This window comes from Apodemus sylvaticus, chromosome 23 (assembly GCF_947179515.1).
Source record: "Apodemus sylvaticus chromosome 23, mApoSyl1.1, whole genome shotgun sequence".
Classification (NCBI taxonomy): domain Eukaryota; kingdom Metazoa; phylum Chordata; class Mammalia; order Rodentia; family Muridae; genus Apodemus; species Apodemus sylvaticus.
The window spans coordinates 7,276,966-7,295,755 of record NC_067494.1 but is presented as its reverse complement, the minus strand read 5'-3'; the positions used below and the strand labels follow the sequence as shown (position 1 = coordinate 7,295,755).

Below are 18,790 nucleotides of genomic sequence, written 5' to 3'. Positions count from 1 at the left end.
TCTCTATAAGGAAATAAGCAGCTTGCATTTGATTGAAATAATCACATGGAACTCTCGTTGAGAAGGTCTTGCTACCAACAAGGAACAATCTACTGAACTAAGTGGTGTTTCTAAGAGTTCAGACAATTTTGCTTACAGGCACCATCAGCTCTGGCTTAGAAAATTCAGTAGACTCATTGGAAGGAATGTTGAATAATGGCTAAAAGGACATTAACCGTAGCCACTGCCTTTGTATGTGGTTATTCTGTTCTGGGGTAAATGTGTATTCAGCTTTTCCAGTGTCCAAACTTAAGCACAAAGCCTGTGCTGACAACAGGAAATTAAATGCCTAAATGTATTCATATGCATACCTATCTTCAATTACTAACAAAAAACAGTCTGACCACGTTCTCCTAATATATATCTATATATAAGAGTAGAATTCCTGACTGAGTTCACTGTGCCATGGAAAGCCAACCTATAGGCAGAGGGAAGGAGAATGTCCTATTGTAACCAAACTAAGGTGTGCCTTTAACCATACATTGTGTCACTTCTGAGACTTGACATTGTCTTGAGTACTATAGGTCTCTTAACTCATGTGTTACGACATATTGATGCCAGCCCTGGTGCTTTTTGTAAATTTGTGAGAGAGGAGAGTCCTTTGTGGACTTACACACACACACACACACACACACACACACAAACACACACACATAACATACATATAGATAAATATCTGAGGTTGTGTTGTGAGGAATTTAGATAGTCTAGTTTTTTTTTGATGTATAGATGGAATCCAGTAGAGTCTTATTAAAAGTAATTCATTCAATAAACCTCTTTGCATGATTGACCCAGGCTCCCTTTCCTGACACCCGCCCCCGCCCCCCAGACAAACTCTTATAAAGTTCTATCTGGAGCCAGTTCTAACTCGTCATGTTTATACCCCTTGAAGGGGCATCTCTAAGGTGTCGTGGTTCATGGCAACAATTCCTTTAGAGAAAGAAAATAATTCCCTTCAATAGATCACTGCTTATTGGCAATTGGTTTGAATTTATCTCACATTTCTTCTTTAAACAACCTATTTTTGTGTGTGCATACTTGTATAACTGGGTGTGTACACACATTTGGAGGCCAGACATCGACATTTAGTGTCTTTCCCAATCACTGTCGGTATTATTTTTGGAGTTACAATCTTTACTGAAGTCAAAGCTATCCAGTTTGGCTAGAATGGCGGCCAGAAAGCTTTAGGAATATACCTGTCTCTACCAGATGCATACTTCCCTGCCCAGGTGTTTACATGCATGCTAGGTTTGAACTTGGGTTTTCATTTTTGTGGTTCTATAGACCAGGTATTTACCCCCTATGCCTTTACCACCCCCCCCCCCCCGCACATTCCAGGTTTGAATTTGGGTCTTCATGTATAGCCCAGGTATTTCAGCTTTGATTCTTCATGTTTGTGTTTGTATAGCAAGTGTATTACTCTTTGAGCTATCTCATATTTAAGATTACCAGTGGTTTGTTTGTTAGAAACACAGTTTCTCCATGTAGCCCATTCTATCCTTGAACCCATTATATCACCAAGACTGGTTTCAAACTCATGAGAATCCTACTACCTCAGTCTCCAGAGTTCTGGGAATACAGACAGCAACCACCATACTTAGTTGGTCACCTTTTTATTTTTTTAAAGGATTTTTATTCTTTAAAATTTAACTTCTAATGTGTTTGTTAGCAGTTAGTATCTTTTTTTTTGATAATCGAATTGTCAAGCTAAAATCCACATATCATATGATCATCCAATAAAGCATAGAGCTCAATCTGGGAATGATTGTCTGTGTGATGTGGGCCAGGTGACAGAGTAAAAAACCATTTCAACAACAATAAGAGCAAAAAAAAAAAAATCATTTTCTTTATGGGTGCAGTAACTGTTTAGCCACCCATGTTCCAGTAATAACTCCTCACCTGTTCTTATGCAAGGGACCCTAATTAAACTTGTAGGTCACCCTACAATAGGAACAATAGGAGGAGGCGTTAAGGGTTATTAAATATGATTAGAATATATGCATGTGTAAATTTGTAAAAAATATTTTAAAACCAGTAAAAAAAAGAGGTGTATAATCCAGTGATTTCTGCCATCATCACAGTCAACTATGACACATTTTTATTACACATCCTGCAAAGGAAGAGCATACCCATCAGCAATTACTTCCTATATTATCCTGAATACTCAGACAAACATGGGCCTTTGGGTTTGTATGACATGCCTGTTTTGGACTTTCCGATAGATGGAATCATACTATATGTGGCTTTTGGTAACCGTTCCCTTCACATAGCATAGTGTTCACTAATGTCACATAGCAGTGTTGTTCACTAATGTCACATAGCAGTGTTCACTAATGTCACATAGCATAGTGTTCACTAACGTCATATAGCAGTGTTCACTAATGTCACATAGCATAGTGTTCACTAATGTCACATAGCATAGTGTTCACTAATGTCACATAGCATAGTGTTCACTAATGTCACATAGCAGTGTTCACTAATGTCACATAGCATAGTGTTCACTAATGTCACATAGCATAGTGTTCACTAACGTCACATAGCATAGTGTTCACTAACGTCATATAGCAGTGTTCACTAATGTCACATAGCATAGTGTTCACTAATGTCACATAGCATAGTGTTCACTAACGTCATATAGCAGTGTTCACTAATGTCACATAGCATAGTGTTCACTAATGTCACATAGCATAGTGTTCACTAATGTCACATAGCATAGTGTTCACTAATGTCACACAGCAGTGTTCACTAATGTCACATAGCATAGTGTTCACTAATGTCACATAGCATAGTGTTCACTAATGTCACATAGCATAGTGTTCACTAATGTCACATAGCATAGTGTTCACTAATGTCACACAGCAGTGTTCACTAATGTCACATAGCATAGTGTTCACTAATGTCACATAGCATAGTGTTCACTAATGTCACATAGCAGTGTTCACTAATGTCACATAGCATAGTGTTCACTAATGTCACATAGCATAGTGTTCACTAATGTCACATAGCATAGTGTTCACTAATGTCATATAGCAGTGTTCACTAATGTCACATAGCAGTGTTCACTAATGTCACATAGCATAGTGTTCACTAATGTCACATAGCAGTGTTCGCTAATGTCACATAGCAGTGTTCACTAATGTCACACAGCAGTGTTCACTAATGTCACATAGCATAGTGTTCACTAATGTCACATAGCATAGTGTTCACTAATGTCACATAGCATAGTGTTCACTAATGTCACATAGCATAGTGTTCACTAATGTCACACAGCAGTGTTCACTAATGTCACATAGCATAGTGTTCACTAATGTCACATAGCATAGTGTTCACTAATGTCACATAGCAGTGTTCACTAATGTCACATAGCATAGTGTTCACTAATGTCACATAGCATAGTGTTCACTAATGTCACATAGCATAGTGTTCACTAATGTCATATAGCAGTGTTCACTAATGTCACATAGCAGTGTTCACTAATGTCACATAGCATAGTGTTCACTAATGTCACATAGCAGTGTTCGCTAATGTCACATAGCAGTGTTCACTAATGTCACATAGCAGTGTTCACTAATGTCACATAGCATAGTGATCACTAATGTCAAAGCATGTTTTGGGACTTTATTTTTTTGTTGTTGTTGTTCCAAAATGCTACATCATGGTTTGAGAAAACCACATATATCCACTCATTGCTGGATGCTGCTAGTATTTCATCTAGATAGTGGTGTATCAGGTAACAGGGATGCTCTTGGCATCTTTCCTGTTCCCAGACATGTTTGGTGTGTGTCTCACACACATTCATTGGACGATAGTCTATTGATTATCACCATGACACTCTGTTTCCTGACTGTGACTTGTATAAGTCTGAGGCCATTTCTTGTTCTCTGAAAGTTATAATGGGATTATTTACAATGCTGTTTTCTCTAGTTGTGAGTGCTCTACATGACTAAGTGGCTCCTTTTCTCTGTTCAGTCTCCAGATGACTCAGACTTGCGGTCAGTTGGAACAAACGAAAACAAAGATCAAGGAAAAGATGGTATGTTGGACTTGTGCTCCTGGTTGTCTTTTTAATTACAGTAATAAATTTGTTACTTATACCTCTAACATATTCCCTTCAATTCTACTGAGCAACTTCTACAAAAGTACTAATGTAAGGTCAATAAAGACAAATGCATGATTCTGAATAGAGTTGGCCTTTTATCATTTTTATGTATATTTCTGTCTGATCTCAATGTGTGTGTGTGTGTGTGTGTGTGTGCCTGCGCGCGTGCGTGTCTTCATGAATGCTTATCATATCCAAAGTGGCATGTACAGCTTTTTGCCTCGTTCAGTATATTCAAGAATTATTCCTGGCTAATAACTGCTCTCAGTACTCTTTACATATGAGAGACCTAACTTGGAAAGCTGTTTCCTATACCATGCCCTCTGGATCATGAAGTTAGTGCTCTGTTTGTGAATTATAAGCTCTAAGAGTATAAATAGCCTTGTTTTCAAAAACCTATAAGAAAAAGATACTATTTTTTTTAAACATGAATTATAATTCTCCTTTTCATGCATTTCACATTGAACATTTATTTCAGAGATGAATTAGAAATTAAAATGAATACAATGCTTCTATTAAGTGCCATGGAGAAAATGTTTGCAGCTATTGTGTTTATAGGATGGGAAAATGTACTTAGTTCAGGTCCTACATTGAGGATTAAAACATCAGTCTGCAGTTACTTAAACACTGAGGCAGATGAATTGTGCATTTACATTCTCAACTCTTAGCATCTGAGGCATTTGTACATGATTGTGTGGTCTTGGGCCTCGAGATAGCAGGGTATAGGAGTGGCTGTCAGATAAACTAGAGGCCCTAGGAGCATTCCCAACCCTCCTCTAGAAATCCCTCTTTAGGACAGAGTTGTATGAAGAGGTTTAGAAATCTGAGAACATGTATAACGTCATTATTTATTTAGAATTTTCTCAGTATTTCTCTCCTGTATCTCTACATAAAAAATAAAGGCATACAATACACACATAGGTATGTAAACATCATGAGTGTGAGCACACACACATGTATCAACATCAGATGTCTCTCTCTCTCTCTCTCTCACACACACACACACACACACACACACACACACACTTCTAAAAAAACACCCTTTTCTGTCTCTTCTGTGGAGGCCTCGGTAGCAACATGTGCTGCTTCAGAATGAACCATTGAGTATTTCCCCATCTGTGTGCCAGCAGACACTGAAGTGGCACACAGGCTGGCAGCGCCAGCCTTAGTCTGCTGGAGTGCTGGGTCCTCAGAGACACAGACGGATCTTTTGTGCCAGTGTCAATATGCTTTGGGGAAGAGTGACTGCCAGTTGCCTAACAGATATTGAAGAGAACATTGTCCCTTCTTCATGTCTTCGTCTCTTGCCAGACATCATAATGTAGACTACAGCAACAAAGGTTCTGTGAGACAAGTCTGTGATACAAGCGCGTTCAGGCTGAAATTGCAATGGGCAAAAGAGATGTGACAAACTTGTAGCCTGATTTATATCTGTTTCTGCTGGAAGGGTAAGCAGTAGGAAGCCAGCTGCCAGCCAAGTCACCAGGTAGCTCTTGCTACACCTGTTTGGGACAGGGCGCATGCATTGGCTTATCATGAACTAATGATGTTTTAAACGGTCTGGAAAGTTCAGAAAGAAATTGTCCTAGATTTATGTCGGTCTTAATTGTTGCTGTGATATAACTATTCAAAAGCAGCTCAAGGGAAGGAAGCATTTATTTGGCTTACATGTCGCAGTCCATCATCCAGGGAAGCCAAGGCAGGAATGTAAGTGGAGACCATAGGGGGATGGTGCTGTTTCTCTTCCTCCCAGGTTCAGGGGAAGCCATGGTTACTATTCAAGTTGGGGACACCTGCCAACCACAGGCTCAGGGCCCCTACATCCATCAGCATTCAAGGGACTGCCCCCCAGACATGCCCACTCGTCAACCTGATGGAGGCATTTCCTCAGTTCAGGTTTCCTCTTCCCAAGTGTGTGGAGTTGACAATTGAGGTTAGCCATCACCTATAGGCAAGGAAGCGTTATCCGGAGTTTGTAAAGCGAGGCTGGTTCTGGTTAAATCTGAAAACAGCAGTGTCTGTTCTAAATGTTTTCCCCACTCTTTGAGTTTTTAATTCAGTATAACTGTCTGTTTTGGGAGCGAGAGAGGTGGCTCAGCAGTTAAGAGCATCCTGGTTTCATTCACTGGACTCACAACCATCTGTAACAACAGTGCCATAGAATCTTCTGGTCTCTTCTGGGTACTGAATATATGTGTTGCACAGACAAACACATACAAAACACCAGTACAAATAAAATAAAAATAGTCCTTTAAAAAGAATTTCAAATTAAAAAATAATAGACTTTGAATATTTCAGGTATTGTGACACTTCACTTTTCATAAAATTATACACTTATTTGAAAGTCCCGATATTTGTATTTATTTATATATATTAATAAATTAACACTTAAAACATTTCAGAATGATCTCTATATTTTTAATTTTTATTTTCATGAGAGAAGAAAAGTATTTTTAAAATGGACATTTCTATTATTTTAACTGGACAATTTTTTAAAAAAAGTAATTCTATATCTTAGACTTATTGCCTTCTTCAAAATCAGAAAGGACTGGAGGGATGATTCAATCACAAAACGGCTTGCAAGTAACATGCTAGCCTTGTAAGCATAAAAGTCCTTGGGTAAGATTCCTGCAACCCATATAGAAAATCCAGATATACATCGTGCTCCACATACATGTGTACATGCCCGTGAGTCCATGCGCACACATGAGTAGACACACATAAACATAGGAAAGAGGAAATTGGATTAAAGAAATTATATGCCCTGGAAAGGTGTAGACCTGTGGGTCCCTAGGTTTGCTGCCCATAGATAAACCTGTTTGTTCAGCTCTAGGCCAATGGCCTCACAACAACGCTGTCTCAAGAGTAAAGTAGACAGAGCTGAATGAGTGACATTCAGGTCTTCCGCTAACCTCCATACATGTGCACACGCCTGTGAGTTCTCCTGCACAAGTAAACACATACTCATGCTAACCCCTGCATGTGCTCACACACAGACACACAGACACACAGACACACACACACACACACACACACACACACACACACACGCGCGCGCGCACGCATGCACACACGCACACGTGCACACGCACATGCATGCACAGGAGGAAACGAGAGTAAAGGAATATTATTTACACTTGTGGGACATAAAGGAATTCATGTCAATATTTTCCTTTAATTCCCCATATGAGTATGCTGGATGCATCATTTTCCTTTGCCACATCCCTGACTATCCCTAGCAGTGACGACCGGCACCGACTGTTATTTTCTCTGTCCCCTGCTGGAACTTGGTTTCGCATTTGAACCGAGTTTGTGCATTTTGTTCTTTTTGTTCTTGTGGCCCTGTTTTCTGGAGGGAATCGATTTGTTTTAAGTGTGTACTGCATGATTCCGTTTTGGATTCAGCACAGTATATTTATTTTGGTTTGCACAAGGAGGCTATGATTATTATAACTGACATCGGAGCATTGAAGAGAATAATTTTTAAATTCTTGTCCACTGCCGACATCCAGCAGCTGAAAGTAGCTTCTAATTTACAAAAATGGCTAATCATTTTTGTTCATTGAATGGTTTCCTAGGAAACCAGTAACGTTTTCACAGCAAAACATATAACCATATAAACTAATGGGAAAATAATATTAATTTTTGTTTTGACATTTTTGGCGATAATACTTTAAAAATTAATCATAAAAGTTATTAAGTATTCTACTTCAGATTGTCATAGGCTGTTGACAAACACAAATATAACATAGATGGGAGCAGATGAGACCGTCTCTGAGCTTTCTAGTTGTTTTTATTTCAGGGTTTGAGGTGGGTACATGTTTGCTCGCTTGCCTAACTAAAAGCTTGCCTAAGAGCCGGCTGAGCTGGCTCACACCGGAAATCTAGGCTTTCCGTAGGTTTCAACTTTGCCATAGAGACGCATTAAAACAAAGGCAAGACCTTACTGAGTCCCATATGGCTATGCTGCCGCATGGTTGCGAAGCTGACCCAGCTTCACAGTGGGAATGAATCCAACAGGATTCGTATCTAATCCTTAATTTTATTTTGATTGAAACAAAGGTTTTCTTTATGTTCTATTAAGCAGTGACAAAAATTGCTGTGAGCCAGTGGCCTTTAAATGACATACTCCTGGATTTCTGACATGTACTTATTACATTTTCAAAACTAATTGCCTCTTGTATCTTTTTTGTTTTGCAGTGTGCAATATTAGTAGGCAAACATACAAAGCACTGTTTTGGGTTGTTTTGTTTTGTTGTTTGAGACAAGGTTTCATTTTGCTCAGTCAGTGAAGTAAATCACTATTTGGATTGGAAGCAAGTACTAATCATTCCCAGGTGGGAGTTTAATCATTTATTTGGGGATTAATAATTTTAAGCTTATTCACTATTGTAAATTACATACTGAGTATCAGTATGTTTACTATTATTATGTATATGTATGATGCATGTGTGTGTGTGTGTGTGTGTGTGTGTGTGAATGTACATGCTGTGGTGTACATGTGAAGGTCAGTGAAAAACTTCCTTGAGTTATTTACTATTGTCAACATGCATGATGCATGTATGTGTCTGCGTATGTCTGTGTAGACATGCAGATGTGATTGTGCACATGTGAAGGTCAGAGAACAACTTTCACGACTTAGTTCTCCCCCCTTCCCCCGCTGGCGGATCTAGGGATGGAGACAGATTCTCCTAGCCCTGGTGGCCTCAGAGTCACCATGCAGTTGGGGAGATGACTTTGAACCTTTGACTTCTTAGCTTCCCTCCACAGTGCTGGTGTCACAGGGATGGGCTGCCATGACAGGCTCTCTCTTAGTTCATGGCGTCTTATTGTAAATCAGGGTCTGGTAGTAGAAAGCAACTCTGATGTTCATGCTAGCATTTTTCTAAGGTGAGTTGTAAGAAAAGAGAAAAATTTACCAAGGCCATTTGGAAGTATGTTCTTCCATCCCAGTAGCTGTTGTTTTTATCAAAGAAAAAAAATTCAACATTAGTTACTTCCTAGAGGATCAGCAGCAGGCAAAATAAAAGAGATCAAATAAAGTTTTCAAAATGCTGATATGCAAGTACCCACTTTGACTCAAGCTGGAAGGAGTCTCTATGCTCTTTAATAAAACCAGGTACAAACCTGCCGGTTCTTGGACCAGGCACCTCCAGAGCCCGCTTTCAGAGTGATGTGTTGTTGGCATCAGCTGCTGTTTGGGAATTTTTACCATGCTACATAGATAACATTCCAGAACATTCCAGGGCGCGGAGGAGGTCTGCTCCGAGATGTACTCCGCTCTGAAGAAGGTCAAGGAAAGGCGTGAGGCAGAGATGCAAGGCAGTGCCTCTCGCTCTCCTGCCTTTAGTTCCTCAGCGCGGAACAAAAGCAGCAGCTGCATCTACTTAACTTAATGAGACTTTCCATCGAGTCCGAGGCCTTCTGGAGGTCTTTTGAATTTATACCCAGTCTAAAAGCTGTGACTGTAAAGGATCCCCAGTTTGGAGCCTGGTTTATCTGTCACTTCTCTCAGCCTTTTCTCCGTGAACCACTGGTATAATCCCTCAAGTAAACATTTTGTCATCAAAATGACAGTAAATTGATGCCTAGAGAAATGAATAGTCTTCCCACAGTTCTGGTTAATATATTGGAAGTTTTTTTTAAAAAAAATAAAAGGCACGCAGTTGACTTGTCTTTTTTTCTCCTAGACCAGCCATCCAGTGGGCCTGTTGATAGCAAGGAGCTGATCTCACGGGTGCCTGAGGATGTGCCTACCTCTGAAACAGACATCAATCTGGAGGTGTCGTTTGCAGAGCAAGCTGTCAACCAGAAAGAGTTCAGTAAGGAGAGGATGCAGAAGACCCAAGGCAATGACGCCTCTCTGCCCGTACGTAGTGCACATTCAGATGGCTCTAAAAGAATTTCTTTTTTGTTTTGTAATATTTTTATTTTCTATATTCTTTGTTTACATTCCAAATGATTTCCCCTTTCCAAGATCCCCCCTCACCATATGTCCCATAAACCTTCTTCTCTTCACCCATTCTCCAATCACCTCTCTCCTTTTTCTCTGTCCTTATATTCCCTTCCAATGCCAGATTAATCCTTTCCAGGATCAGGACGCTCTCCATACTTCTTCATGGGTGTCATTTGTTATGTAATTTTCTAAAAGAGTTTCTTTTGAACAAGCTTTGCATTTTTAAAATTTACAACCCACAGAGAAGTTGGTGGCGTAACAGAGCAAGTATTACATGGCCATCAACAGCTGACTGAACCACTTGTTAATGTTATTCTAACTTTCCTTTGGCATCTATCTGTATACACACTATTATTTAATAGGTATGCACTCATTTGTATTTGGAGATTTTTTCACGGCCATTTGAATAGAGTTGGAGATGGAGAGATGGCTCAGTGATTAAGAACATGGGCTGCTCTTTGAGGATTTGCATTTGGTTCCCAGTACCCACATGGATACCCACAGTCATGTGGAACAGTTTCAAGGGATCAAATTCCCTCTTCCGGTTTCTGTGGCACCGGGCATATACATAGAGAGATGCACAGACATACATGTAGCCAATGCACCCATATACACACAAAAAAGTTAGTATTAAAGAAACGAGTAAAGGTTAAAGTTTTGAGATAGAAGTTAGATACTAAGGTTATAGTTAATATTTAACAGTCATGGCAACTGGCAATTTTGATATAATCTTATTTCCACACGCCTCATTAAGATTTGAACACAGAGGATACATTGCATTAATTGTCTTATATTTCTTGTTTCCTTAAATTAATATGTCTCCTTTTTTATTTTAACATTTTTTTTAAAGAGTTCATAACATTAGAAAAAGTGTCTGGTCATTTCATCATGATTAGATACAGGCTAAACATTAAGTAAAACTGCTATGCGTCTGGAGAGAAACAGGCCTCTCTTGGGCGTGGATGTTTTGTCAGCAAGTTGGCTAACCACGATGCTCCTCCCCTCCTCTCACGCTGTGAAGACACCTTTCTTCTCTACAGTGTATACTAGATTAGTCCGACCCTATCTTGTAACTCACAATGCAATAGTTTGGTGTCCACATCACCCTTTTCTGGAACAATAATTAAGCTGAGCTTTGAGGAACACTGATTGGCTAATCCTGTTGTCCCTCCTACATTAATTGGCGGTGGTATTCCTTAGAAATTGGTAGCTAGCTCTCCTCCTTTCAGCTCTGCATACCTCCACCTGCTGATTGTTTTCATTAAGCATTGTATAGATGCTAGAATTTGATGGCCACCTTGCCTGGTGGGGCCCTGCTGCTGGCTCCTCTGCTCTTTCACGGTGTCCTCCACATTCTTTCCCTTCTTACTTTCCTGGCATAGGATGCTCCAGGGCCAGCTTGTCGCTGTCTCCTTCTCAGACACGAAAGCAGCTGGATTTTAAAGAAACTGATTCCTTTGAGCAACTCCTTCTCAGACACGAAAGCAGCTGGATTTTAAAGAAACTGATTCCTTTGAGCAACAAATGGTATTTAGGACCTGAGCCTTCTGTGCAGGGTGTTCTCTGCTGAGAATTTTATTCATATATTTTAAAGCAAAGGCAAAAAAGAATAGTATGAGAAAGTTCTACATACTAACCACACTGCCTCAGCCTCACTAACCTGGCCAGTCCTGACACTGTCCACTTTCCTTGCCTGGGTTATTTTGAAACACGTGTCTGAATTTTGGTTATCGCCAGTAAAGGTTTGTATTGCTCAAAACGAAACAAAATCAGAGGTTTTCACCTTACACCAGTCAGAATGGCTAAGATTAAAAACTCAGGAGACAGCAGGTGTTGGCGAGGATGTGGAGAAAGAGGAACACTCCTCCACTGCTGGTGGGGTTGCAAATTGGTACAACCACTCTGGAAATCAGTCTAGCGGTTCCTCAGAAAACTGGGCACATCAGTTCCGGAGGATCCTGCTATACCACTCCTGGGCATACACCCAGAGGATTCCCCAGCATGTAATAAGGATACGTGTTCCACTATTTTCATAGCAGCCCTATTTATAATAGCCAGAAACTGGAAAGAACCCAGATATCCCTCAACGGAAGAATGGATGCAGAAAATGTGGTATATATACACAATGGAGTACTATTCAGCCATTAGAAACAATGAATCCATGAAATTCTTAGACAAATGAATGGAGCTGGAGAACATCATACTAAGTGAGGTAATCCAGTCTCAAAGGATCAATCATACTATGCACTCACTAATAAGTGGATATTAGCCTAGAAACTTGGAATACCCAAAACATAATCCATACATCAAATGAGGTACAAGAAGAACGGAGGTGTGGCCCCTGGTTCTGGGAAGACTCAGTGCAGCAGTATAGGGCAATACCAGAACAGGGAAGTGGGAAGGGGTGGGTGGGAGAACAGGGGGAGGGAAGGGGGCTTATGTGACTTTCAGAGAGTGTTTCAGGAAAACAGGAAATCATTTGAAATGTAAATAAAATATATATCGAATAAAAAAAAAACCCTGCACACCGTGTTGTCAGTTTAAAATGTTAACAAGCTTCATCTCAGATACTCAAGTGTTCAAATTTCAAACTTTATCTCAATTATCATGAGTTTCTGTAGTTTGAGAGCCAGGCTTCAAATGAAGACCACTGGGTTTGGTAGACATTTGGTTGACATTTTGATTGCCTGTCTTTTCCTCACATTCCCCTGTCCTTCTCCTCCTCTATCCCCTTCTGCTTTCCTTGTCTGTCTGTCTGTCTGTCTGTCTGTCTCGGTCTTTCTCATTTTATTACTTACTCATTTTCTTCTTGCCTGTCCTTTGTCGTTCTGGGTTCCCTCGCTTCTTTAAACTTTGTATTTTTCCTTGTCATGTGCATATGCATGTTGCACATGTTTGTACATGCTCATGTGTGTGTAGGTACATTCATATATGTACAAGTGTGTGCATGTGGAGGCCTGAGGTAGTAGATGTTAGGGATATTTTTGTTGTTTTGTTTTATTCTAGGCAACGTTTCTCTGTGAGGCCCTGCCTATCCTGGAACTCACTGTGTAGATCAGGCTGGGTTCAAAGTCAGAGATTCCTCTGCTCCTGCCACCTACTGTGCTGGGTTAAAGGCATGAACTACCACTGCCCATTAGAAGTCTTTAAATCTCCCTTTGTCCTTAGTTATTACTGGTAAAGGGTGTCTAAATCAAGCCCCAGCTGAAGCAGCTAATCTGGTTACCCATCTTGCTGGAAAGATCACCTGTCTCAGTCTTTAGGGGCTTGGATTGTAAGTGAGCCCTCATCTGTTCCCCCACCCCTGCCCCCAGATATTCTGGTCCCCTCTCTTATTCAGAAAGTGCTTTCCCTCCTGTGCCATCTCCCAGCCCTGTCCTTCAGTGTTTATTGAAGGAACCTTGTTAAATTCAGTTGAGTCTCACCCTCTGACTCCTTCTGTCTCCAGAGTATAGTTTCCTATCTTCTAGGTGTTTGTAGACTAGTTGGTATCAGTTATACTATATTTGGTTTCCTGGGTTTGATTTGGTGTAGATACTTTATGCATATGGTCACAGGTTCTCTATCTGTGAGTATCTGCATATCTTTTTTGTGTAATTAAAGCTTTTTTTGCCTTGTCAGACATCAATGAGAGTAGAGGCCCTTGGTCCTGTGAAGGCTCATTGCCCCAGTGTAGGGGAATGCCAGGACAGGGAGGCAGGAATTGGGTGGGTTAGTGAGCAGGGGAAGGGGGGATGGGATGGGGGTTTTTGGAGGGGAAATGAGGAAAGGGGATAACATTTGAAATATAAATAAAGAAAATATCTAATTAAAAAAGAAAAGCTTTGGTTCAGAGCCACCCCTGACTCCATTAATTTATTAATGACCCCAAAAGATGATGTTCTAATATTTTCTTCTTTTTCATTTATTATCCTGGATGTTTCCTTTAAGAAAATAATTATCAAGATATTTTGTTTTATCATTTATGTAACTTTTCGCTCTTTATTTTTGCTTCTTTGGTATCTATTACCAGTGACCAGTTCATGTCTGTGTTTATAAAAATGTTCTCTTAAGTCATAAATTCATACATGTTTAATGTTACCATGGGAAAATATCTCTGGGTTTATCTAATGTATTGTCTCCTCAAGATTTAAAAGTATCTCTATTTGCAAGCATCCGAAGTCCCATCAAGTAGAAGTAGACACCTCTGTCTTGGCCATGATACTGGGAGTATTCAGTTCTCTGGGCTGTTTCAGTTCTCTGGGCTCGTACTCATTTGGGAGCCCTGTTCAGTGGAGATTGAGGTTTTTATCTTCTTTTTGTCCATACTGAGAAGCAGAGTTCTTTGGAAATGGCAGCTGACAGTGTGTGTAGTGTCAGAAACACCCTTGCTTGTTTATTCTACATTAATATGAAACACAATGGGAATTCCAGAGCTGGCTGCACTCTGCGTGAGCACTTCAGAGCACTTTAAACTTCCGTTTCTCCATCCATTCGTGTCCTTGTATATGTCCCAAAGGAGGCTTGATACAGTAAAGCCCTGAACTGTAGCTTTTTTTTTTTTTAGCGAGATTATTCTCTGCATGATTGGGTTAATTTGCTTTGGTTCACTCTCAATATTTAAAGTTTGCTTCTTTCAAACATTATTTTCTAAGAGTATGAAATAGCTGTATGACCCAAAAGGCAAATATAAATCAAAGTAAAATAATTGTAGCTTCTATCTTTGACTGACCACTTTGTTTAGGCCCTTGGGATTTATTTATTTGAAAATAATTATTTATACTTTTAGGTGATGAGTGTTTTGTTTACTTGAATGTATATACACCATGTATGCTTGGTGCCCACACAGGTCAGAAGAGGCTGCCAGATGCCCTGGAGCTGGAGTTACAGACGACTCTGAGCCACATGCATGTGCTGACAACCAAATCTGCATCCCTTGCAAGAGCACCAAGTGCTCTTAAGCAGAGACATTTCTCTAGCCCTAGGGAGCTCTTTTTATTTTGCTATTCTGTTTTATCCGTTTGCCTACAAATATTTGTCCACTACTCATGTTTTTTCTCTGTCTTGATTCTATTTTATTTTATTTTATTATTTTATTTTATTATCTTTACTTTTTCAGGGCTCCTAACACAATAATGCAAAGGCCCCCTTCCCATTTCCTTTTTTGGAATGTGCTCTTCTCCACTGTGAGGCCGAATCATGATTTATTGCAGCAGTTCTTAGCCACAGACTTATTTCCAAACTTTCTCATAAATTTTAAGGAATCTGTTTTCAGGGCTTAATGGGGGAAAGTAGAGGAGTTTTCAAAATTTGGCGTAATGATTCCCCAGCCCTGATTCTCCACCCGAAGAGCAGGACTCTCAGTGTGGCAGAGTCCTCATCACAGAAAAGGGAAAGCCTTGAGCTACTAGAGGGGAGCCGCTAATCAAACAAAATAAAGGTGTTAATGATTTTTAAGTTGTCACCCTGAACAATTAAATGAGATATGATTAATCCCAGCCTGAGGGTTTTGGAGACAAAGCTCCGTGTCCCACTTATTTTTTTTTTTTCTACCCACTTAATTTCTGTTTGGCTCCCTTCTTGATGACGTTCCTATTGTGCCACATCATGAAATCCCTCTTCTTTATCCACCTTCTTCTGTTTCATGTTTACCTGGGAAGCTCTCATCCATCTTGTAAGAGCTTGCTTTTCTTCTCAGTTTTGCTGGACTCTCAACTCGCTCTACCAAATATTTTATTTGAAAGTGCTGTTTCGGTGACCAGGACCACACTTGTGTTGGACTGTAGATCATCTCTGCAATCTCTGCCTTTGGTTTTTCACCCACATGCCCCTGTCCTCTGTAAGCAGGGTTCAGAAGTGCCTTCTATGTGTGGGCATGCAGTGTAGGTCCCACAAGTCCTTCACATGGTTGACGAAGTGGCTATTTGCTGATGCCACACTAAGCAGGTGTCTAAACAATTCCAATTTGTCATTACACTTCTCTTCCCCTGTAAGTAAACAGACTTTACGTAATGAGCTGCTCTCTGGTGACCTCATTTCTCACCCTCTTCCCTTTTCGGGCAACACTAGGCAGTCTTTGTAAATTCTTTATGGGCTCGCAGTGGACTCACGTTTCTTCTCTTACATTTGGAGGTCACATGTAATATCAGGGTGCAGCTGTTGCAAACTCAGCTGCATGTCCAGCAATGATACCCGCCGCTCACTCCTCGAGTGACCTCTGTGAGGTAGATACCAGTTTTTAAATGTGCAAATGAATTAGATGATGTGACATGGTGGGGCCCAGCTCTGAGGAGCAAGATCCTGCTCTTGATTTCCAACCTGAAGCTGGAGTGGGAGTGGTTGATGAGAAAAAGAGCCAAGTTCAGTGTTACAGCTAAAGTCTAAGACATCCCCAGCACCTGCTGTGCAGCACAGTCTGCAAAGGAAGGGACCGGTTGGGAGAACTACCTCTCCAATTTATGTTGTCCAGAAGCCCTAACAAACTTATGCATTCGGGAAATTATTTCTTCTATTTCTTTTTAAAAACTGCATTATTAGAAAAAAATACATTATTCCAAAGGTAAGGCACTGAACCATTCAGCTACTAAACACACACACACACACACACACACACACACACACAAATAAAATGACAGGAAACTTCATAAATATTTAAAACAGCCACTATGAATTAAACATTGGGATAAAGAGCCAACTCCTTTATTAAGCACAATGTTTAAATAAATAAATAAACAAGCCCGTGACATATATTGCTAGGTAAATGAAGTGTTTGGACTAATAACATTTCAGGTTTCTCTAAACATTTACCTTGGGTAATACTTTCCTGTAATTATATTGCATGGCTTATTAGACCCAAAGCAAAGATTTTAATGAAACACTTGAACTGTTGTTTTTTAAACGTGCAAATGGGGTAGAGTTGGTTCAGCTGGTCTGAAAGCAAGGCCATCAGCAGAAGCACAGAGCAGTGTGTGAGAGACATGGGGTGTGGTTTTTGTGGGTGCTGATGTGGCTCAGGGACAGGTGCTTGCCCCGCCCATGCAAGGCCCAACATCGCTTTTAACCAACGAACGCTTAGGAAATGCGACAGATCATCAGGGAATGGAGAACATGGGAGTTGTGGATGCAGGGTATGGGGGCACAAAGCTAAAAGGATCGACTTAGTGGAGGCAGGAGGATCTTGAATGTGCTGCACTGGTGAAGTAGCTGTCGTTCTGTCGTCCCCTCTGTGTCAGGTCTGTGTCGGGTGTGTCTGCATTCCTTCACTAGGCTGTGGCAGAGTACCTTCAACATGCTAGCCACAGACACTGGGGCTGGAGAGGCCATCAGGATGTAGCCCTGCTCTTGAGTGGCTCACTCCATCAACTCAGACCATCCTCCCTCCCTGGCGGATGAGGAAGTAGAACAGAACAGCAGTGGAGCCTGACAGGGCAATCAGAGGATGATGCTCTCATCTATATGGCCATGCTCAAATCTTCCCAAAAGCCTGTTTCCCCACTTAGAATATGTCCCGGTCTTACTCTAGTGGAACTTTTTTTTGTAGAATATAGTGAGATACCATTTGACAAATATGAATATTAATCTAATTTTTCTTCCCTGGCCATACCATGCATGGTAAAACAAACAAACAAACCGAAGCATTTTAAAATTATATTTTAAATTCATTGAAAAAAAAGAAAAGAAAAGCAACCAGAGTACTAGATTAGGCATGTGTGGCACAGGTCTGCCTCACAGCACTTTGATGGGGAAGGTCGTGGGAACCAGAAGTTAAAGGCCAGTCTTGGCTCTATGGGAAATTTGAAGATACTGATAACCTTTATTATTTTAATTAATTAATTACTTTTTTTTTTAAAGAGTTTCAGATTGCCAAAAGATAAAACAGGTACGACAAGGATTGGAGACTTGGCACCCCAAGACATGAAGACAGTTCGCTATCTCTCTCTGATTGAACTCACTGCCCTGTATGATGTGTTGGGCATAGAACTCAAACAACAGAAAGCTGTGAAAATCAAAACCAGAGGTAAAGTAAAGAGTTGCTTACCATGTAACAAAAATAGACTTGATCTTGGATGCTATTGTTTGTGGTCCAATGGAACATCGACCAAATAAATTTGAGACTTGAGTACTTCTGGAGTTCAAATTCTCAATTACCTTTTTACAAATTGATAAACAGAAAACATAGAACCAAAAAATTTAATTCCCAGATAAAGGAATCAAAGTTCAAGGGAACTATCACGCTCATGGGTTCCTCTTTAGAAAACGGTGTGTTTGAAAAGAAGCCTTTGGTAAACCTGTTAATTTTCAAAACCAGATCTTAGACACTGGCTTTGAAGGGCTTGCTCTTGAATGGTTACTTTTGTTTTCCTGTAATAAAATATTGGATGGTTAACAATCTGTCCCTGTGTTGTTCACTCACATTCTATTTTTAAATCTAAGTTTAGCTTATCGTTTTTGTGTCCTTATAATGTGCACGTGGGCATGTAAGCCCTGCAGTGTGCTTCTGGAGCTCAGAACAATTCTTGTGAGTCTGTTCTCCCACTATGGGTTCCAGGGATTGAACTCTGGGTTCCAGGCTTGTATGACAAGCCCTTTAACCTGATGAGCATTGACCCTACTCTCTGTTGTTTAAAGGTATTTGTCGAAACGTTCTTTTCTCTAGAGAAAGCAATGTCGTTGTGAGATGCAGTGCAGTACATAGTTTCATTCTCCATGTACAATCT

At 40.3% G+C, this 18,790-nt stretch overlaps 1 protein-coding gene across 1 annotated transcript in view; it reads left to right on the top strand.

The window, feature by feature from the left end:
- Arhgap18 (Rho GTPase activating protein 18) overlaps positions 1-18,790 on the top strand; it is a 153,259-nt gene that overhangs the window by 89,362 nt on the left and 45,107 nt on the right. The window contains exons 4-6 of the mRNA XM_052169370.1: positions 4,009-4,072; positions 9,829-10,007; positions 17,925-18,090. Of these exons, the coding sequence (XP_052025330.1) occupies positions 4,009-4,072; positions 9,829-10,007; positions 17,925-18,090 (409 nt within the window). The remainder of the gene's footprint in view (positions 1-4,008; positions 4,073-9,828; positions 10,008-17,924; positions 18,091-18,790) is intronic.